The sequence below is a fragment of the Orbilia oligospora genome, assembly GCF_000225545.1.
Source record: "Orbilia oligospora ATCC 24927 unplaced genomic scaffold scaffold00078, whole genome shotgun sequence".
Taxonomy (NCBI): domain Eukaryota; kingdom Fungi; phylum Ascomycota; class Orbiliomycetes; order Orbiliales; family Orbiliaceae; genus Orbilia; species Orbilia oligospora.
Window position 1 is genome coordinate 80,301 of NW_011645635.1, and position 21,987 is coordinate 102,287.

Below are 21,987 nucleotides of genomic sequence, written 5' to 3' on the forward strand. Positions count from 1 at the left end.
AACCCAGAGCCTAGGCATCCAAATTCAAACACGCACCTTATGTATACCAGTATTTAGGGCTGTACAAGTAAAAACGCAAACGGGAAAACGCCACTCCTGTCATAAAACCGGAAACCGTAAACGCCACGTCAAGACCATTTCCACGAAATTGAAGGACATAAAATTACAAGAATGTTGTGATATCAAAAAGGCAAAGGAAGAGAAGTATAAGCGGCTCAGCATAGAGATGCCCTCGGGGTTAAAAGCGGATGTAGGACAACCTCGGAAGTAGTAGCTTTGACTGGTGTTATGTTTTCCATATTGCCATTTTCATAAAACAATCGTTGCTCGCTGCCGCTATGAAACTGTGGCTGGTCGAATTGTGAGTAGCCATACCAGATGGCTGCTCCTGGTTGTTGTGGGTGGTGTTGATGTTGCTGCTGTGACATCACGGCAATCGGCATTTCCGCGATGCCCTGGTCCTGTACTTGATGGGATATATGATCCGAAGCAGCGGATTGCTGCATAAAAAGTGTGACATTTCCCACCCCATCAACCGTGGATGGATTACGGTAAAAGTAGTCTACTGAAGCACCGCTTGTGGCGGTTGAACAATTTGAGAGTTCTCCCGGACTTCCAACACAATGGCCAGCAGCCAAAGCTTGCTGCGTGGGACTACTGCTGCAAATAATGCGAAGATTGGGGTTATATTGGGGGTTCTGAGGGTGTTGGGGCAACCCTGTACCCGTAGGTATGAAATCTTCGGCACAGGTACGAGGCAAATTCGGAAATGGTGGTACATGTGCATGTGGTGGTGTTTCTTGGAAGCAATAAGGGCTTGTTGGTGTCATTGGATGGTCTGAAACCAGATTCTGCGGGTGGTATACGGCACTAGCGCTGCCATATGTGTCGCCGAATCCGATGGTATTGGAATTAGAACGCGGGCTAGAAGGAAGAGAGAGCTCCGGCCGGAAAAGGCTAAGGTGACGACCTTGGTTTTGGAGAACGCTCTCAGGCCCGTGGTTTCGTATGACTTCAGCGCGAGCCTGCGAAACAGGCTTGGGATGGGACCGCTCCGTGGTAGTTGAATCATCGTTCTCGGAGTCATCATCGGAAACATCAAGGTTTTGGCCAATGCCATGGGCACGGCGGGCGTGTTTGATGAGGGTAGTCTTCCGACAGAAGCTCTTGCCACATCTGTTTACACCGCAAAGATACGGACGCCGCCCGGTGTGTATCCTCCTGTGGCGGGCAAGACTTGACGACTATATGAATTATCAGCGGTTGATCTCGCAGTATTGACGATCTAGGGTTTCTGTCTTACGTCAGAAAAACATTTACCACAGCCGATGAATTCACACTGATGGGGTTTTTCGCCGGTGTGTGTACGAATATGAACTGTAAGGGCACTTCGCTGGATAAAGCTCTTCTTACATCCAGCAAAAGTGCAAGCATAGGGACGTGTATTCGTGTGGATTCGATGGTGCCTCTGGAGATCGGACTTCCGATTGAATTTCTAATACCTCGAAATGTCAGCTGATGGAAAAGAAGAAGAAAAGTAAAAGGAGAGTTCGTTAAGGGAATGCACACCTTATTGCAATCAGGCCAGTCGCAGGGGAACTGTTTGGGAGCGTGTCGTTCATCGATTATCAGCTCGTGGATTTCCATTTTGCGGATTTGTGGCGATCGGGATTGCGATGTTGTGTTGTTGTGTTGTCGTGTTGTCGTGTTGGGGAATGTAGTCTGACGGATTGAGGCTGGTTAAACGTTAACGTTAGACTCGAATCCCCACCGAAACGTTGATGGTACGGTCGGTCGGTACTCACGTTTGGTGCTTGATAATGAATCTAAAGTTATGTGCGATTAGGAAGGAAGGAAAGATTCGGTGTTTGGTGATATTTCGTCCGACTTGCTTGCTATCTTTCTTGCATCAACGTCAGCATGATTCAGCGGGATCATTTCGTTGAAGCGTCCTTGCAATTGGGACGGATCCTTGGCGGATGGCAGGTGTGAGGGATATGATGATTTGAACGAGCGAGGGGAAGATACATAGTTATATATAGTACTTTATATAGACCCGAGTAAGTACCTATTACTTACTTACTTACTTTACTTACTTTACTTACTTTACTTGCCTGCCAGATACATATGAGGTATAAGAGTAAGCAGGCAGGCAGGCAGGCAGGCAGGCAGGCAGGCAGGTATGCATATAAGTGAAGAATCGTAGATAAAGTAATAAGCAATAAGAGGTACCCGGGTACAAGTGGGTGGGTACGTATAGTAATCAACGATCCGTGGTGGTGGTGGTGGTGGTGGTGGTGGTGAGCAAGCCTGCATCGCTTACATCGCTCACTCCCGCTTCTCACACCACATCGTTTCTTCTCCTTCTTTTTTCCTCTTTTTTCCTCTTCTTCCTTAAATTTATATCTTTTACTCAAACGAGAAGGTAGAAACGATTATTGGGGGGTTTTGGGGTTTTGGGGTTTTGTTGGAATACTATCGTGTGCAAAGGGAAGGATTGGTTCTGGCTGCCATGTCATTGGAGACTCGGTTAAAGCTTGTCTCTCCCTGGTCATGGGCGCCGGACCATGGTATTTTTCCAATGTTCCGTTCTTTTCTTACCTGCGATAATCTATTCCTCCATAGAACGAGCTGTGGCGTACGTTACACGAACAAAGACGATGTTCCGCCGGCTGTCGGAATCGATATATATATATATCTCTTTATATCTTTGGAAGTATATATATATATACTGAAGATAAAGGATAAATGATAAAGAATAAAGGATAAAGAGAGGGAGAGGGAGAGGGAGTAAAGTGAGAGTAAAGGTAAAAGTCAAGATAAAAGGACCTTACGGTTCCTCTGACCTTTGAATTTTGAAAATGAAATGAAGAAATAATATATATATAAAAATAAAAATAATAATAATAATAATAATAAAAATGAAATAAAAAAAAATGAAAGTAGTCTGTAATGTAATGTATTGTATTGTATTGTATTGTATTGTATGTACGTTCGATCTGGAATAATATCAAGAACTGTCCTGCTGGGGGTGGTTGCGTGGTTGGTGATGCTGATATATAACGAAACACCAGACGACCAAGGTGATAGCCATGTGTGTGCGTTCGTCGCAATGGTTCTGCTAAGATTGAATCGCGCTCCACCATTGATCTCTACCATCCCTGGTCTTTTCCACTTTTCGTTCCTTTTTTCTTCTTCGTTTATTCTACAGAATTTTTTGATGTGGGTCTGGTGCCCCTGCTACCGTTCCCCGCCTCATTTAGATTGACAATATCCTCTAGTGTCTTGGAGTTCATAATCCCTGATCGATGACCATCTCCACATGCGGGCAGGAGCTGAATACTGGAGTGGGCATGGTGCGATGCAGATGTAACAAGAGAACATGGGCTGGCAAGAACGGATCTGCCCTTGACACCTTACCTCTCCCGGACGGACGAAATCACTGAACAGAACAACAGAAACAGTTGACTTTATAAAATGAAATAGAACCGTTCGAAACAATCCGACCTATCGATTTTTCAGGCTAACTACCTAGGTAGGTAGCGGGTACACTTATTTTCTTTGAGTTTACTTTGTTATTTGTTATCTGCGTGATTGCAATTGCTCACCAACTTCGATTTACATCTTTACATTAGGTACTATACTTACCACCTTTAAGTACTTTATATAACAACCAGGACAAGCTTGCCTGAAGGACGGCGCGGGAGTTATGTACGTGTATGTAAGTTAGAGGTAAGTACATAATATAATATTTTGGACCGAGGCCGACTCTAACTCGGTATGTATGTACTGTGTAGGTAAGTATGCATTGTACTTACATAGAACTAGGTAATGGAAGCTGCTACTGGACACTCTGCGGCTAGATGGTGAAACAGGGTGACCGGGATGTGATCCAAAGCAATATCCACGCTTGAACGAGGACCAGGACCGGGGGTGAAAGAAGGGATTCCGGAAAAACAGGAGAAAAAGAAACCAAGAAAAAAAAAGGGAACCAACGTGAGAGCCCACCATATACATACTTTGCTTACTATGTATGTACTTACTTCATCTATACCTGAGTATAAGGTATATATATATATATTTCCTTATCTTCATGTATACCGGCCATGGAATATGTACATATACATATACATGTATATACCATACAATAACTGCGGATGAAGTACATACATACATACATACATACATACACTATGTAAATTAAATAGCCATGCATGACGATGGGGGATTTGTTGACAGATGATGGATGCATGCAGGTCGACGAATCCGGACTAGATCGTGCATATGCGTCGGCTCACAAGGCCAAGTCTCCACCGAAAATGCCAAAGGCACATGTCTGATTGTAGATGTACTTCATGCCATTACGGATTCCAGTGGTTCAAACTGTACCATAACTTGTAGAATCAAACAAACGTTACAGCCGCATATTGGGTTCCTTGCAGCGCGGGTTAGAGCTAAAGACCGGCAGGACCATCTACATACTTCGTATACATACAAAGTACTTATACATACGGTGGCACATATCAGGATGCGCACAGTGGATAGGCTTGCGAAATCTGACCAGGTTTTTTATCACATCACCAATCTTTGCATAATAAGTTATATAACTGCGAGGCTTCCTTATAAAGATGCCTGTAGGTGTGTTCCAAATACGGTTCCAAGTGCTGTCCCCGTCGAGAAATTGTTCTGCGCATTTTATCCGGAACACCGACGTACCTAAGTAATGTATGTACATGTACATGTATGTCAATACTTACACTGTACACTGTACACTGTACACTCTTTCCCCCCCCCCCCTGGCCCTCGCATCGTTCTTCCATATCCCTCCCCCTCTCCCTCTTCCTCTATCTCTCTCCCCTTATACATACTTAAGTACTTAAAATGCAATACTGCATGTAGAACTAATATCATAGATCTCTAAATATACTGAGAGCCCCAAACCCCGCTAATTTTCTAATATCCGAGTAATCGCTGTTTTTGGCCTCTGATTTTGATACCAGAGTCCCCCTCCCCCCTGGTAAGCAAGTACTTATACTTACTTACTTACTTACTTACTTACTTACTTACTTACTTACCTACCTACCTACCTACTGACTTACTTAACAAGTATGTACATGTACATGTACATGTATGCACTGTGTAGATGTATGTATGCCCATCGAAGAAGGGCTCGAAACACCTAATCTACCTAGGGACTAGCGGATATACCGGAGAACGCCAAGACAGAAACCTACCAGGATACGCTTGTTTAAAGAATATCCTTGATCTGGGTAAATTCGGTCACACATACCTTTGGGGTAAATCCTAGCTTCCACGAGACTACCCTTGGGTGGAGTTGGACGGAACATGGATATTTGGGTGCATGAGTGAGGACGGAACCTTCATTATCCACCACTCCATGCCTGTACATACATGCATGCACACTATGTATATGTACATAAATACTTAACATACAACATCGCTTATGGACTGGACTACATACAAATCCAGGGCAGCGGAGCATATCGCTGCCGTGGCTTAGTGGACGAACCGCCGCTACAGGTTTGTCGCAAGGCTTACAATCCCGCCCATTTCCATAACATGCTCCTTCGTGGAAACTATTCCATTTGATAAACAAGGGCTGATGTCTAACCTCCTCAAGGTTTATAAGCGTCTCATATGTAATAATTTTACGCCACTGCGGGGTTGCCTTGAGGCGAATAGATGAAACAGCAATATTTTCATCTGTTCTGCCTTTTAGATCGATTGTAAATAAGTATTTTTGGATAATATTTATTTTTCTTCTTTTGATATCATAGTCGTAATCGAACATGACCAGAGCCTCTCCTGAAGCAAATTCAAAAGTATCACCACCGAAAAAACAAAAAAAAAAAAAAAAAAAAAAGCTGATGCTAGCATGCTATGTAGATAATAAAAAAGGAAAGTAAAGAAAAAGAAAAGAAGAGAGAAAAAAAAGAACATAGTGTAAAAGCCGCGAGTACCTCCATGCTGTGTATGCAACTCGCCACATCGACATGGACTTACCCTCATCAGGAAATGGTAAGACAGTGTGAGTTCCCAATACGAAGTACTTGGCCTATAAAATGGCTTCCCAAGACATAGTCGGTCTCATCTCTGCTTTTTCCGAAAGAAGAATAGCATACTATAATCTTGACATGGATAAAGGGTCTAATCTCGAATCGTATTTCAAACGACAAATTTGTCGTTGATTTATGTTCTCACCACCAAAGTATGACTGGAATCTGGCTAGATATCAAAGACATACACCACCGCAAGGGTTGGTTTCGACCCTACGGAGTACATTCCTTAGCCGATTGCGCGCTCTCTCCCTCTCCCTCTCCCTCTCTGTCTCTTTCCCCCTCTGGGTGCTTGCTTTAGTACGCTGTACTGTATCATATGCGGCGTATACGGGTACCTGGCGTTGAAGCCGCAAAAAATCCAGCGCCATGGGTCATCCCTACTCTCTCCCACACACACAGACACAAATATTTTCTAAGAGGATATGTCGATAAGAATAAATTGTAGCTGTGCAAACATAGTTCTGAATAGCAATCCTTGATTACCTTTACCTACCTTACTTTTGCACTAACGTAGCTAACAGGCAATGTGGAGATTGGAGATTTGAAATCTGCGCGATTTTTCATCCACATATGTCTATTGCCTGTCTAGGTTTAGCGCCAAAACCGGCTTCGATCAAACTCAACCCGAGCCGTCTTTCGGTGGGGAACATACCATGTCATGCACTTTCATCATGCAATTTGCTCTGAACTGTCTGAATTAAACTTTGGCGTCGAAAAAAAAAAGTGGAGTCCTCCGTTACAGTAGCCCAAGTAGCCAATAAGGAGCCCTGGCACATCAAACCCCAAACCGGCTGTAACAAGCGGAAATCACTTTTGTTGGGACAAGGAAGACCTGAGTGCAGGACGATCATTCCCTCCTCTTCCTCCTCCTCCTCCTCCTCCTCTTTCTTCCTATTCATGCCGTCAAATCTAAAAAAAATCATGTGCCGTTTCCACCCATTTAGCCTGATATCGCTGAAGGAGACCGACCTGTCGATTCGAAGTTTGAGAAAAGAATCGATCACCTTTGACGGGCTTGGACCAGATTATCACAAATATGTGATCGGGCTGAAACACCAAAAACTGCAAACTGTAGACCCAAGACACAAAAGTTCCTAAGATGAGAAGTGCTGCCTTGGTCGCGGTTCAATCATGAAACAGCGGGGTGAGGAAGATAATGAGCGGGTGTATCTCCTTATGCATCCAGACTTGTCCCGTGTCTGCTCAAGTCGGCTGTTCCATTCTAGCACAGTGGTTAGAAGAAGCGATATCTTGTGATTTCGTTTCCTCGCTCAAAAGGTCGTTAAAAGTGGGCCGTACAGTCCCCACGCACTTGTCGAGTCCTCCCAGGCAAAAGTTGGGCTAATACGATATCGCATCCTGAAGGTTCTTACTGTCGCGATTGTCGGAAAATTGGGTTGTGAAAGTTTGGCTGGTGAAGTTGGGATCGAGCCTGTCGTATTGCTACAGAGAGAATTATTTTTGAGAGCAGAATGAAGCAAATTCTTCCTGGGCTTCCGAGCTGGATTATATAGACATGGCTTTGAAGAGCAGTGCTTGGAGGAAGATTGATCGAGTATGCAACTTGATGCTGGAAAATGGTGTGGGAGTTCGGTGGACAAGGGTCTCGAAGGACCCCCCTAATACAGATTCAGGCATTCGGCTGGGTTATTGGTCTGAACGTGCATGCTTTGGGTAACCGACGCGAGAAAACCACCATCTAACAGTTGGTCCGTGCCCTCTTTAATGTCACAAGCTGTACAAGATCATTGCATTGGCATCGGCAAGAGGAGCCGGGAATCGGATTGTCTATCAAAATTAATTATTAATCCTCTCAATATGTATATCCTTATCCTTATCCTTATCCTTATAATTACTTACTTGCTTATGTATTGAAGTAAGTAAGTATATATCCTGGCCTGGTTTAGTCTAGTTAACTTGGTACCTGTTGTATGTTAACATGCATGCATATATTAACTATTATACCTAATGTTGGACAGCTACTTAGTTAGCTGCGGGTAGATAGGTACTTAACCTACTTGTCCTTACTTTATACCTACCTAGAGTACTTACTTATATAGTACGCTAGGTACCTATATACCTAGTACCTACCTACTTAAGTAAGTACCTAGTAAGTCGGAACTTAAGAAGTATACTGAAAGTATATATATCAATTCTCACAGATAGGCGTCAGCTAGTATACACGCACTTAGCTTTGGTCCTACGCCGTCCCCGCGGAGGGACTGCCTCGTGGGGATTCGAACGAGACGTCATGGATCATGCACTATAGCCAAACATATAAATCGAGGCTATCTGTTTTTACATCAACGCAGCTGCAGGCGCATCGACACACACAACCTCTCAGAAATTTTCTCATTGGCTACTTGGTAAGCTGTGTGCGTGTGGGCAGGTTCTGCGCGAAGAAGGATTACAAAGAGGTAAACGCTGAAGCTGAACCTACATAGCCTCGCTTCTATGCTGCTGTGTATAACTACGGGGCCCTCTACCCGGTCTGGATTAGAATGGAAACAGCTGCAATATTATTCTTACAATTGTGCTATCGATCTGTCGTTCAAAGTAATATACAGAATGTCGATTCTGAAGAAGAATGGGGCTAGATTTCTAGATTTTATCACGGTTAGTCTTCTAGGCTCCAATCTCCTTTCAATATTGATATTGGCCTCGGTTCAAAGTATATTGATTGACATGTATTCGGACTCGTCATGAAGTTCCTATCAACGATCCGCGGGGATCTCGCTAGCATCACCGCCCCTCCCTATTTCCTGGCACCGCTGTCTGTAGTTGAAGTAGGATCGTGCTGGACGGAGTCTCCTTCGCTTTTCGTGGCACCGGCGCAAGAGCCAGATGCTCAGAAACGAGCTCTGTTAATTCTAAGGTGGTTCTTGCACTCACTAAGGTCGCAATTCTACATCGGGGTTGATTCGGATGCTGGTATGCGAAAGCCATTGAACGCTTTCCTTGGAGAGTTATTCCTCGCCCAATGGACAGATGAAGTATCCACGACGCATATAGTCACCGAACAAGTCAGGTATGGCAATGCCCCGTGCACATACAGATTTATTCTCTCTATCTTGGAGTTTATGGTGTCGGATGCACTGATGCTATCAACTTCTGACCGAATAATAATACAACCTAGTCATCACCCTCCGGTCACAGCCTGCTATATGTACGATGATGTCTACGGCATTCGAGTGAGTAATTTTCAACCACGGGTGCAAACAAACAGTGGGCTAAACCGTCGTTATTCACAAGGGCGAGGGATATACTAGAGTCGAAATGAGCTTCTCGGGGTCTTTAAAAGTCAAACAGACAGGCTATGCCATTATTCATCTCGATAAATACGATGAGGATTATTTGATCCCCTTTCCAGACTGCCAAGTCAAAGGCTTCCTGTCAGGAAAATTGTATCCAGAACTTGGAGGTACTGTTCATTTGACTTCTTCAAGTGGATATGTGTCAGAGATTAGCTTTTCCGGGGAGGGTGTGTTTTCGGGTACGAAAAACACGTTTCAAGCCACAATATATCATAAAGGCGACGATAGAAAACATGCGATATATACGGCTAAAGGGCAGTGGAGTGATACATTTACGATTCAAGATGCTCGGAACGGAGATATCGTCGAGACTTGCTCGCCGAAGAAGTCTGTCGCGGCGCCATTGCACCTTCCTGACGCCGCAGAGCAGGACAGTTGGGAAACTAGAAAAGCGTGGGAAGACACTTACGATGCATTAGCTAAAAGTGATTTCCAGGGAATCGTTAGAGCGAAGTCAAAATTGGAAAATGCACAACGTGCGATGCGGAAAAGAGAGATTGCTGAAAATAGACGTTGGGAGCCAAAGTTCTTCAGCAATGCGGACGAAGATCCACTTTTTGAAGAGCTAGCTTCAGGATTAAACCTGAAATTACAGCCGGATCGAACAAAAGGCGTCTGGAAGTTCGATCGGAAGAAAGCAGACCTAGCTGTTAAACCCTTTCATGGAGAACTCACACCCCTTGGGTGAGAATATCTACTGCTTTATAAATTTACACACTGCCAAACGAAAATCCCTGGATGCTCAAGCAGCAACTACTAGTAGTATATTGAATCGGGACATTTAGTCTAAAATATATAGTTTAGTGGGTACGTGTATGCGCCCAAAAACGGTTCTTCAACACCTTCCAGCCTCTAACAGCCCTTTTCTTTCGTTTGCTTTGTATAAATCATCATCACCGATGATTCGCTCGTCCCGATTCCACATCAATGCAATGACAGCGCCACAGGGGCCAGCTAGTAAGGTCACACCCAGCGCTTCACCGGCCAACAACAGCCACTGCGAGATAGACATAGGAGTTTTCCGAGTGGTTTTACACAGGGCCATGGCCCAAATAATGGCAGCTGCGGATCCCACGTACTGATCGTACTGGAGAAAGTTCTGAGCAGCGGTGGCCATATTTGTTTCTCCTATGTCTGAAAAAATCGACGGAGGAAGGAACACATCCCTAAAAGTTAATGTGCTAAGCCCCCATTGGGAAAATAGTACGGGACATAGATTCCGTGCTGCAATAATCATCATCGTAGTGACATGCGTGACGGCTGTTATGTCAAAGGCAACCCTATACACATCCTGTAGCGACATAAGTTCGCGAATACGTGTGCTAATATTGGGGGTCTTGTTTGCGGGAGAAGACGAAGCAGGTGTCTTTAAGCATTGGGTATTGTTGGAGACAATTCCAGCGATGTACTGGAGAAGCGCCATCCATACGGGGACTCCTTGCCAAAATCCAACAAGCCATTGATGGAGGTTGTTTGAAGCAAAAGGTATGGCTATCAGAATTGAAGGAACTATGTATCCGATGATGATTGACAAGGGTAATGTCTTCAGAAGTGTCTGGTTTTTGATCCAAAGACTGGTTGCGAGCTCTTTTTTATCGCTTGACGACGCGCTAGAGTAGTATAAATGCAATATCCCGTATAGTGGCATTATACAGCCGTAACCCAAGCCCTGCATAGCGCATCCCCACAACACTGACCTGCTGCGCCGTTAGAATATTATTCTGGAAATACCTCCTTAGGTCCTTACCGAAGTAAGTAGACCAAGGAAACCAAATATAAAAGAACCAAGCGGCTTACAATGATAGGGGTGTGCCTCGGTTGCCAAATCTATACCCTTCGATCATCAACACCGTCCAAATCGATGTAAGCTGCCCGCCAAAGTGGAACCCGTATAGGGAAAAGTGTGGTGCTGAGCCATCGGTGATATTTGCGAACAACACGACAGCTATTGTAATCAGCTTATCGAGCGGCGCGATGCCGGTGTAAGTTTTGAGTATTGGATTTTCAGAACCAGGCAGCAAATGAGGGCCAAAGTCCTTTAACCTGAGGAGAGCTTTGAGGTATCCGTTCCTGTAGGCCAACCCATACATGCTAAAAAGAGCAAAGGCATGTGTTGCACACAGAAGGAGGATTGGCTTCGAATACCGCGGCATTGTTATTTTCGTCTCTGATAATAGCTCGTAAAGTTGTTGCAACGGTCTAGTAGCCGATTATAAGACTAAACTCCTAAGTTGAACCACTGCGCTTATATCAATATTGTGTTCCGAAGAAGCCTGGGTGTAGTAACGGTTCGGGGATCCAGCTCCGTATGAGGATTGGGAACTGCCTGGCCTGGTCTACTAGAGTAAGTTGGCGGGTGACTGTGAGCCTACTTGTAAATCGGATCCTGCAATGCAATGCCACGCCGCTTTTTCTATTGCTTTATCATGTTTAATTCCGCGCGGGTTGAGACTTTTGCATTTTTTAAACTTGCAGGCGCGAGGGGGGCGGGCACAGTCATGTCGGTGATCCTTGTGTGTACGTAGGTAGTTAACGTTGCGGTTGCAATTATCAATCTCCGTAGCCTCAAATTTGCATCGAATGTGTGTGCATGATCATGACCTTGATATTGATATTGATATCAGCCTCCTCCTTCTCCTTCTCCTTCTCCTCCTTTACCACCACCACATTTGCATTGCATCGCATTGAGCAGCGTTTGCGTAGCATTCCAAAATACCTTAGCCTCGAAGGCAGTGTATACATGTAAGTACTAAGTACTTACTTACTTTTTACTTATATCACATCCTATTCGCCAATTTTGCGTTTTGCTGCGTTGGGGCGTTTCAGCTGACTAAGTGCCGTGTAACGCTGGCCAAGCTGAGCCTCGGCTGGGCTAGCATGCCTACTTAGTTACTGGGTACAGTCTCTGGGCATAGGACCTACTTAATACCACATAACCAACACATATGCGCATATGCATACCCTTAGTATCCTTTCAATACATAGGGCACATGAGCATATGCATCTGAGGTCGTTCTTGTGATATGATCTTGAGCATTGTGCTGACTCACTTGCCCCCTCAGAAATATTATATCTGCATTCGAAGATATCTGACGACGTATATATGCATATATGTGCATGGGGCGCGGTGCATCAGGGGATGCCATACGAAATGCATGTGGCGATGCTTCCGAACCCCGTCGATGCATGCAATGCAAATCTAGAAGCCTTCAAGATATCACCTCGTCCCATTTCTCGGAGATGATAACAAAGACTGGTCTCGTATCTAGCAGAGGCCGCGACCGGTCCGTTAGCTAGGATACATGGCATTCGAGCAGGCCTTGAGTTTGCGCGCATACGGAAATGAATACTTCGTTTATAAAAAATTAAAAACCGCTAGATCTATATAACTAGAAAAATTCAATTGATCGAGAATCTAAATTCATTATAAACATCTTTCGGAGGCCACACTTACTTATAAGTTTGTACAAAATCAAACGACACTAGATGCCTACTTGGCTTACCCGCTAGCTATGTTCATACCAATTATTTTATGCTGTTTTTCAGTCATTCCTTGTCTTTTATACTTACAGCAGTATATTGTGCAAAGAATCCAAGCCAGGAATCTCCCAGATGGACCTCGACCTTTGCCTTTTCTTGGTAATATCTGGACAATTTTCAAGCTCACATATTACCCGGCTATTACGTGTAACGCTTTGACGGAATGCTACGGTAATCTTGTGACATTTTGGATAGGTTATACGCCGGTCATTCTAATAAACGACCCTGCCGCTGCTTACGAGCTTCTACAAAAGGTCTGTTACGTCTTTTTGTACGCACAGCTGTACAGATTTACAGTACGATGAAAATCTTCCCATTGCTGAATTTCCTTGATTCCATAGGGTGCTCTCAACTCATCTTCTCGTCCGCTGAATAACGACTACCGATATTCAATTCTGCCTAACCGTATAGTTGTGACGCCTGCCGGAAAGTGCTTCCGTGACCTCCGCAAGCTCTACCATATGCTGCTACAGGAGCAGGCTGCGACAATATATCAAGCTCACGATGTCGAGTCTGTCACGTTCTTACAAGCACTTGTCAACGAGCCATCAAATTTTCGGCTCGAGTGTGAGAGACTTGCACTAAATGTCCTCCTCAAGCCGATTTATGGTTGTCGAGCCGGGAAAATTCAAGATAGCCTTGTCAAAGAACTATATGATATCTGGGAAATGATGTATCTATGTATGCTAGTTTATTCCTTTTCGCCGAAAAGTATACCATGCGAACTTGCTAGATCTAGACTGATTCGATCTCGACGTACAGATTTCCTACCTTGGACATTTCCTTTTGACAACTTCCCGTCCCTCTTGGCGTTGCCCAAAATACTACAGCCTTGGGACTGGCTAACACGAAGCCTCCTACGCCAAGAAGAGCTTATCCACGCGAGGCTTCTCGGAGGAGTCAAGGCTTCGATGGAGACTGGCGAAGGATCACCCTGTATGGCCAAAACTCTTATCGAATCGGACATCTTGGGTCATGTACTCGGCTTGAAAATCAACTGCACAGATGACGGCAAGCTCAACAAACAAGGCGAGGAAAGGAATCTGACAGATGTTCTTGCTATGATACTCGGGGCGGGTGCCGATACGATCAGCTCTACATTACTTAACTTCTTCAAGGCTATGGCATTACACCATAATGCTATGGCATCATCGCAAGCAGGTTAGTAGGGCGTCACGAATATCTACCAATCAACCGTATTTGTGTGAACAAGACTCTGATCTTTGTATTTGACTGTGTAGAGATAGATGCTGTGGTTGGTCCTAGCAGGCTTCCCGCGTGGGGGGATATGGACGACCTCCCTTACACGAAGGCTCTGATTAAAGAAGTGCATCGCTGGGCACCAATAGCTACAATCGGTACTTCGATCTGGATCATAATTATCAATATTAATACCTTGGACATACGGGTAAAGGGCATTCAAAGCTAACTTTTATATCTTCGTTCATGCAGGTGTACCACATGCGACCACATCCAGGATTGAATATAATGGTTACATTATCCCGGAGGGGACAATTCTTGTTCCAAACATAGCCTCGCTGAGCCGATGTGAGAGCCTCTTCCGCGAACCGAATTTGTTCGAGCCTTGCCGGTATTTAGGTGTTGAGGGTAAAAAGTTGGTGGGCCTGCCGAATCAAGGTGATCACTTCCAGTACGGCTTTGGGCGCCGTTTGTGTCCTGGATCCCATATAGCAGAATCTTGTTTATCAATTGTCATTGCTCGGGTACTGTGGGGGTTCAATATTCGAAAAGTTCCAGGTCACGATATTGACATGGACCACAGGAGGAGTAAGTCTACCCCCAAAAATACTCTTATGCATGCTTCAAGGCGCTCATTTGAACTGCGGTGCATAGATGGATTACTCAGAAAAGCAAAACCATTTGACATATCGATTTCGAGTCGCGGGGAAAATTACGAAAAGATAATCTTGCATGCGGGCGGCGGTATAAACGAGACGGCCTAAACGTTAGCTGGGCCAATCCCACAGCTCATGCAAACTGGCCAGCGTCGATATCATAGTAATTGTTACGAGAAACGGAGACATGGTAAACTACTGCTGTGGGATTCGGTCAAGGAGGGCTCCGCAAAAAAGCTCATGTCTACTAAAATGCTCAGCTCGGGTCTATTTGATTTGTTTCAGCTATGTAAGTACTTACTTAGGTAGTGTTACAGGAAAGGAGAAGGTCGAAGACTGCAATGGTCATGCACTAGAGGCATATCGGAGTTCTGAGAACTGCGTCCTTGGCGTGCGGCCCCCTCGAGCCCAAATCGACATCTCGCCTGGTGCTCCAAGGCTAAGTATACATGAGACTAGTTAGGCTACAGTCCCTCACTCGTGGCTAAAGGTAAGTGATAGGAGCCAGACCATATGAAACTTGTTCATGAGCGAATGGCGTGGGGCCAAGAGTTTGGTGTATCGTGAGTACCTATATACCATACATGTATATGCTGTTGCTATTCAATTTTATGATATTCGCCGTCTGAGAATTGATGCGGTTATAGCCTCGTAGCCACCTTCAAACACAAGGTATATTCTCAGCGCGTATGTACGTACGTACGCCCGAGGCCTAAGTTAGGAATCGGGAAGGGAAAAGAACCCCCAAATGCAGGCGCCTGTAGGCGTGCAAGCCTCGAAAAATAGATATGCACATTTACATTCCAATGAATTTCTTTCCCGCATCTTTTCTTCTTCTCCTTCTTTTTTGTTTGTGCTACGCAATACAGAGGATGCATATGCCGTCCCGATGGTTGGAGGCCAGCACCAGCAAGGCAAAGCTGAAGATTAGCTCCTATCGGTATTTCAGTATTTCAGCTTACAATTACATTTTATGCCTTTTATGCATGCGGCTCCAAAAGAACAAATTTAAATTTATAAACATTTGATTTAAAGCCTACTCTATAGATAAGAGGCTATTTCGGATACCATATTAGGTATCTACCTGCAAGTACTAGTACTCCCTATAGTACTTAACTGGGTATCCCGTACACACAAAGGGTTCGTATCCTCATTTTTTCGATATAACAGCATCCTAATCGCCCAAGCTGGTGATTATCGATCTCTGCTAACACATCGATACATTTATAAGATGAACCAGTCAACGAACGCACCACCCAACTCTACGGTCGAGCTTATGTATGGCTGGAGAGAACAGCCGCAAGATCGAGGAACTCTAGACATCATCTGGTCCTGCTTTCTTGTGATCTTTATCAGCATCTGGACAGTTCTCCATATCAACTTGCCGAAGCCGGACGAAGGTTACTGGAGCATTCTAATTCGTAAAACTCGATGGTGTATCCTTTCAATCTATGCTCCCGAGTTTGTTACTTTGCTGGCTGCCTCACAACGAGCTTCCGCTAAGGCCTCAGTCATAGAGATGCACGAGATCGGCGTGAAGGGATGGACTTTAACTCACGGCTTCTTTGCGGATAGCGGTGGTTTCATCTTGAATCCTCCTGATGGGCCAGCATTTCCTGTGAATTCACGCGCTCTACATTACCTTGTCAAGAATCGCTACGTGGAAGCGCCTGAGCTCACGAAGGACGAAATTGTCGACAAGAGTAAAGCAGATATATTTGCCAAGTGTGTAGCTGTTATCCAGGGCAGTTATCTAGTCATACAATGTATTGCTCGGCCTATACAGCATCTCAAAACATCAACTTTGGAGCTTTTCACCGTCGCGTTCGTCGTATCATCAGCCGTCACCTTTTGGATGTGGATCCACAAGCCACTCGATGCCCAATCTCCCATACATATTAAATCGACGGTTCCGATGTCAACTATTATCCTGAAAGCCGATGCCGTGCCAAAAAGTCCGCTGTGGGATACTCCAATGGATTTTGTAGAACAGCCTGGTTGGTCTCTCTGGAGACGCAGGCGTTTCTTCACATACTTTGGAGGTCTCGAAGTAAGGCCGTTACAGCGGATTCCCAACGACTACGTTCCTCCACCGCCAACCTTGAGGTTAGCCTATCCATTATACGGATTAGCAGTATTTTACGCAGCCATTCATGTGTGCGCTTGGAATTTTGACTTCCCGACCAGAGCTGAATTAATCATATGGCGCGCAGCAAGTGTTACGCTTCTCGCAGATCTTTTCATTTGGGGCCTTGTGGAATGTCTTTCGATAAAGCCAGGGTTTGACTATACAATCACGATTCTCGGCATTTGGGAAAAGAAGTGCTCCAAGGATAGTACTTGGAGGCATTATGCGGTCGATATGCCTGCTACAATCAGTGCTATTCTTTATTTCGTAGCTAGGACCGTACTAATCGGAGAAACTATCGCTAGCCTACGGTTGATGCCGGCAACGGTATTCATATGTGTCGAGTGGAGTAACTTTCTGCCACATTTCTGATGAGCAACTTATGATAAACGCTCGAGGAATCATATATACATATACCTACAATTAGAATTATAATTAGTATATACCATGGCGAGTATATGTACGCGGGTTCGAATACAAGTATAAATGCTCTCGAATATTTAATCCAAGTCACGCGGGGTCTATAGTATTGACCCTATATGCAAGCTACTTAGGTGCCTAGCCCTAGGGATATATAAAGTATCATACCACAAAGCCGATTTTCAGTCCAGCATGCAGCAGCCACCCCGCACACCGAAGTACTTAGTAGTCTGCTAGTTGATTTTGACAATACCAATCCAGGGTCAATAACAGAACCTACCTACTTAAGTAGTCTATGAGAACAGCGTACACATGTCTTCATGAATCCGCGCACCCCCCCTTTGATATCGATTGATGGCGCAATCGTCAGGAAAAACGAGAATCGTCCGTTTATCGGGAAATTAGGAAAGACAAGATATAGAAAGAGGGCCAGGGGGAACGGTAGTACGTAGTCTAGTCCAGTATTGGTATGCAAATGCCTGTTAACGTTGTCGTCTGGGAGCGTTGGCGTGTTGGTGAATGCTGAGTCATCAAACGCGCCCTGCTTGTGCCTCGTGGGTATCACCTCACCTCGAATCGAATCTAACAATCTCATCTATTAGCAATCCCGTGATAATTATAATTATCGATAAACTTAAACGTGCACGTGCGCGTATGTGGAAGTGGAACTCCGAGCAAGCACATGCAAATGCCAGACGGTAGGTAGGTAGAATAGACAAAGAGATGCAACTTGATGCTAACAGCCTTGAACACAGCATAGCTTAAGTATTTGCTTAAGTCGGTACTTAAGTGAATGCTAGGTACTTATTGCGCGTATACAAATACACCCTTTCGATCCACCATACAGTCTACAATGGATCCGGCCCCGAACAATCACCAATATAGCGGCGTTCTCATCACGACAGACACCTCGGCACGAGGTGAGTTGGTCCACTTCGGCTTCGTCGGTCAATGTTACTAGTCCTCAAGCCTATCCATCTACCTATATAGAGCCCCATATTCATATTTGCCAGATCACAGTCCCCAAATCGCGGCCGATAGCGTTCAAGATGCCATCCTTATCGAGCTCAATGCCGTCAAGTATGAGCTGGCGACCATCAAACAGGAGCGCGAGCTAGAAAACATTAGCTCCCGCGAGGAAATACACACGTTGCAGAAAAAAGTCCAAGAGGATGGTAAGCTTTTCGAGCAAGAGCGGAGCGAGAAGAATTTTATTTTCGAGCGACACCAGGCCCTTGCTTCCCAGCTCGAATCTGTTTGTCAGGAAGCCACAAATACAAAGGTGCCTTCAAGAACCTCATCCTTACCTTGATTTTTTGTTAACAAGGTCATTATGAAAGTAGGTATCTCTTGAACGACAGCTTCGAGATGTGGAGGCCGAGAACCTGGATTTAAAGGAATCAAGACACGACCTAGAGACCACACGTGATACACTCCAAAGAAAGTATCACTACGAGACGGAAGACCTTAGGACGCAAATGAATCTCATCCGTGAGCAGGCTCACTCTCTTAGTTTAGAACTCGCAAGCCGGGATATCTTACTACAAGAATATCAAACCAAACTTCATGAAAAGGAAGACGAAATCCTTCAGTCCCGTGGGCAGGCCGAAATCCCAAGAGAAGGGTTCGAGGGTGACGAAACCCTGAAAGTATTGAAGAGGGAACTGGCCGACCAACTCAAGCATACAAGGTCGATTGAGGCAAGAAATCGAAAACTAGAAGTCGAGAATGAGGAACTCAGGTCGTACAACAAAAGCATTTCTCTTATGGAAGAAGAAAGGAGGTCTTTAATCAGCAAGGTTCAGGCACTTGATGGCTTGCGTGAAAAAGTCTCCAACCTCGAACTTCAAAAGGCGATCTTAGAAGAAGAAAGGCTGAGCTGGACTGCTTTTTTGCAAGATGACCCTGATGGGATCCAATTTACCTCCCCAGCGCATCTAGCCAGAGCGTATATCCAAACAAAGATCGAGAAGAGTACCCTCCTGGAAAAGTTCGGACGCCCTGATCCCCTAATCGCAGAGCGTGACCAAGAAATCATAAAGCTAGTAGCTATCCAAGCAAAACTGGAAGAAGAAAACCAAGGGATGAAGCAAGTGTTAAAGAAAGACTTGAAAGAGAAACAGCGACTCGAAAGGCAGAAAGATCTTGCGCTCAAAGAAGCAACATTCCTACGGGAGCAACTAGTAAGGAGCCATCTTGGGAATCTCTTTTTATTTTTTCACCCCCCTCAAAATTTGAAGTGAGACAGAGTTGACACAGGCCTAGAAAACGTATTCTACTGAAGAGGAAGTCATGATGGCTGGAAATTATGACGATCAGAAATCACAACGTATTGAGGAGCTCGAGAGGCTTCTTGGGGAACATAAGCTTGAAATCAATGCTCTTACAAGACAACTTGAGGAACGGGACATTGCCCGGACTGCGGACCCCCAAAAGTTGGAGGAAGGCCTCGATTACCAACGCAGCGTTGTCCAATTCCAAGAGCGGGTCGATACTCTACACAAAGGTCGGTTTTCAAGAAAATCTTTTGGGAGGGGACGACCTGCTTATTCATTTAATTTAGAATTGGAAACCTCTAAACAGGCTTACAAAATTGCCACTATTGAGATCCAGGCGCTGCAGAAACAACTCATGGCCAGTGAAGCAACATCGAGGATGAGGGTTTTACAGTTGAAAGATAATCCTGCCGCCCGCCATGAAGTAACAAAAAAGGAAACTCTCCGAGTTCTCAGAGAAGAAAATAAAGCTCTTTTAGCTCAACTCGAGGGCCAACCAGGAGGGACAAAGTTTGTGCCAATAAGCACATTAGAAAGAAGTAGGTTAGACGTTCAAGAGATGGAAGCTTTGGTTGCAGAAAAGGAAAAACGGATGACTAGGCTGAAGGAAGTATGTTTACACCATGGCGCTCTGGTATTGCGAAACTTACTGATCGCGATAACAGATATGGTCAAAGAAGGCTCTAGAGTTCAGACAGGCGGTGTACAGTCTTCTAGGTTACGAGGTCGATTTCCAACCTAACGGACGAGTAAAAGTCACATCAATGTTTCATCGATCAGATCTTTATGGGGGCGTAGACACAGGGATAGTGTTTGATGGTGAACAAGGTAATACCATTGGCTACCATTGGCGCTCCCTTTTGAGCAGACGTAACACGAAGTGGCACTGACTTTAACAATTCGCAGGTACCATGAAGCTTTGTGGTGGCCCCAACAGCCAGTTCGCTCGGGAAATTCGGAACCAAATAAAGTTTTACGTTGAAGAGAGGAAAGAAATACCTTGCTTCTTAGCCGCACTAACGATGGAGGGCTACGAAAAGACAACCCGGGCTCAGCAGTGAGTTAATAGCGCTTTATTCATGGTTTAGCGTCTTCCCCCCCCATAATACCGACGTAGCCAAGTAAGTAACGTTTATCAAATCATCGGATATTTTGTGCACCAATCTCCACTGCTTCCTAAATTGCCCAACAGCGTATTTACAAGCGTGAAAGCGAAACGTGTAACTTCCCTGACCCTCTCTGCCTCATTGTCCACCAAAATCCTCTATTTCATAGGGCTTAAACACCGTTTGTGAATCCACCAATGCAGCCTAGCCTTTCTGTTGCTATTTGGAATCGGTACCAGATGGAGAACCAAGGTGTCCCTTCGTCGCGACATTTCGGCATTCGGAGCCCATGCCATCAACTAGCAGATACCGAATACCTCGTTCTGCTAATTTTGAGGTTGCTGTGTTCTCAGTCACGAAAGTCGACGGCTCTTGACACCCAACATATACTGTTGAAACTCTTCCGAAATCAATTATTCGATCAACGCAGGGTTTTTTACCGCTCAGTCTTTCTGAACAGGGTTCCATAGTGGTGTAGATGGTGTACTCCTTTTCATCCCCAGAGAGCGGGGTCTCTTCCATCAGTTTCGTAAAGCATACTTCCTCCGCATGTGTATTACCTTCGAGTTCGCGGGAAAAGCCGGTTGCTAGGATCTTGTAGGGACGAACTGTGTTATCTACAAGCACAGCTCCTACCGAAAAGGCTGTTTGCGATGGTATGCACTTCTTAGCCTCGTCGAGCGCTAGCTGCATAAAAAAACGGGGGTCGTTGTCATCGAAGTCGGCTGGCTGCAGCATTGATGCTTCGTGAGGAGCTTCTGGCTGCATGGTGCTCTGGCTTCTCTTTGATCGGTAGGTGAGTGTTTGACGCTGTGATTATATAAAAAATAACCGACTAATGCCCGCGATTGCACAAAGAAACAACAATTGAGCGGGCCAAATAAAGCCAATCAAAACCCTGAATGCTAGGAATGACGGTTGGAAAGAAAGAAAGAAAGAAAAGAAAGGTTAACTGAGTAACATATACTTACATAGCACTTAAGTACATTACCGAATACCATAATGCCATACGTATATACTACCGATTACAATCATGTCCACGCATATATATACTAAGTATGTATTAGCCTTTGTTCGGTGATGTTTAGTATGTAGAAAATACAACAGTTGCAACACATCTCAATGCATCCTCCCGAGGTGCGGGAGAGCCAGGAAGTGGGTACCAACTTGCATCCAGCGTTCATCAGTAGGAATACTTCTTCCCTTTCCGAGCCCCCCCCCTCTAAGCCTCCCCCCCTCTCCTAACCCTTCTCTTTCCTCTTCCCCT

General features: G+C 44.9%; 8 protein-coding genes across 8 annotated transcripts; 4 read left to right on the forward strand and 4 right to left on the reverse strand.

Annotated features, from left to right (window-relative positions):
* Positions 1-215: 215 nt before the first annotated feature.
* On the reverse strand, positions 216-1,647 carry AOL_s00078g21 (uncharacterized protein; the record flags this gene model as incomplete). Its single annotated transcript, XM_011123284.1, has 3 exons — positions 216-1,244; positions 1,304-1,495; positions 1,570-1,647. 3 exons carry the CDS (start codon positions 1,645-1,647, stop codon positions 216-218), a joined length of 1,299 nt encoding a protein of 432 aa, XP_011121586.1.
* A 7,135-nt stretch (positions 1,648-8,782) lies between these two features.
* Positions 8,783-10,082, forward strand: AOL_s00078g22 (uncharacterized protein; the record flags this gene model as incomplete). The annotated part of the gene is made up of 3 exons (XM_011123285.1): positions 8,783-9,108; positions 9,217-9,271; positions 9,333-10,082. The coding sequence occupies 3 exons, from the start codon at positions 8,783-8,785 to the stop codon at positions 10,080-10,082; spliced, it is 1,131 nt and encodes a 376-aa protein (XP_011121587.1).
* Positions 10,083-10,229: 147 nt separating this feature from the next.
* On the reverse strand, positions 10,230-10,817 carry AOL_s00078g23 (uncharacterized protein; the record flags this gene model as incomplete). The annotated part of the gene is made up of 1 exon (XM_011123286.1): positions 10,230-10,817. One exon carries the CDS (start codon positions 10,815-10,817, stop codon positions 10,230-10,232), a length of 588 nt encoding a protein of 195 aa, XP_011121588.1.
* A 370-nt stretch (positions 10,818-11,187) lies between these two features.
* AOL_s00078g24 (uncharacterized protein) lies at positions 11,188-11,547 on the reverse strand (the record flags this gene model as incomplete). The annotated part of the gene is made up of 1 exon (XM_011123287.1): positions 11,188-11,547. The coding sequence occupies one exon, from the start codon at positions 11,545-11,547 to the stop codon at positions 11,188-11,190; it is 360 nt and encodes a 119-aa protein (XP_011121589.1).
* Positions 11,548-13,395: 1,848 nt separating this feature from the next.
* Positions 13,396-14,363, forward strand: AOL_s00078g25 (uncharacterized protein; the record flags this gene model as incomplete). The annotated part of the gene is made up of 3 exons (XM_011123288.1): positions 13,396-13,615; positions 13,697-14,095; positions 14,176-14,363. The coding sequence occupies 3 exons, from the start codon at positions 13,396-13,398 to the stop codon at positions 14,361-14,363; spliced, it is 807 nt and encodes a 268-aa protein (XP_011121590.1).
* A 1,658-nt stretch (positions 14,364-16,021) lies between these two features.
* AOL_s00078g26 (uncharacterized protein) lies at positions 16,022-17,290 on the forward strand (the record flags this gene model as incomplete). Its single annotated transcript, XM_011123289.1, has 1 exon — positions 16,022-17,290. One exon carries the CDS (start codon positions 16,022-16,024, stop codon positions 17,288-17,290), a length of 1,269 nt encoding a protein of 422 aa, XP_011121591.1.
* A 901-nt stretch (positions 17,291-18,191) lies between these two features.
* Positions 18,192-20,675, forward strand: AOL_s00078g27 (uncharacterized protein; the record flags this gene model as incomplete). The annotated part of the gene is made up of 7 exons (XM_011123290.1): positions 18,192-18,258; positions 18,352-18,620; positions 18,682-19,521; positions 19,604-19,844; positions 19,902-20,224; positions 20,280-20,442; positions 20,521-20,675. 7 exons carry the CDS (start codon positions 18,192-18,194, stop codon positions 20,673-20,675), a joined length of 2,058 nt encoding a protein of 685 aa, XP_011121592.1.
* Positions 20,676-20,939: 264 nt separating this feature from the next.
* On the reverse strand, positions 20,940-21,488 carry AOL_s00078g28 (uncharacterized protein; the record flags this gene model as incomplete). Its single annotated transcript, XM_011123291.1, has 1 exon — positions 20,940-21,488. One exon carries the CDS (start codon positions 21,486-21,488, stop codon positions 20,940-20,942), a length of 549 nt encoding a protein of 182 aa, XP_011121593.1.
* Positions 21,489-21,987: the final 499 nt, after the last annotated feature.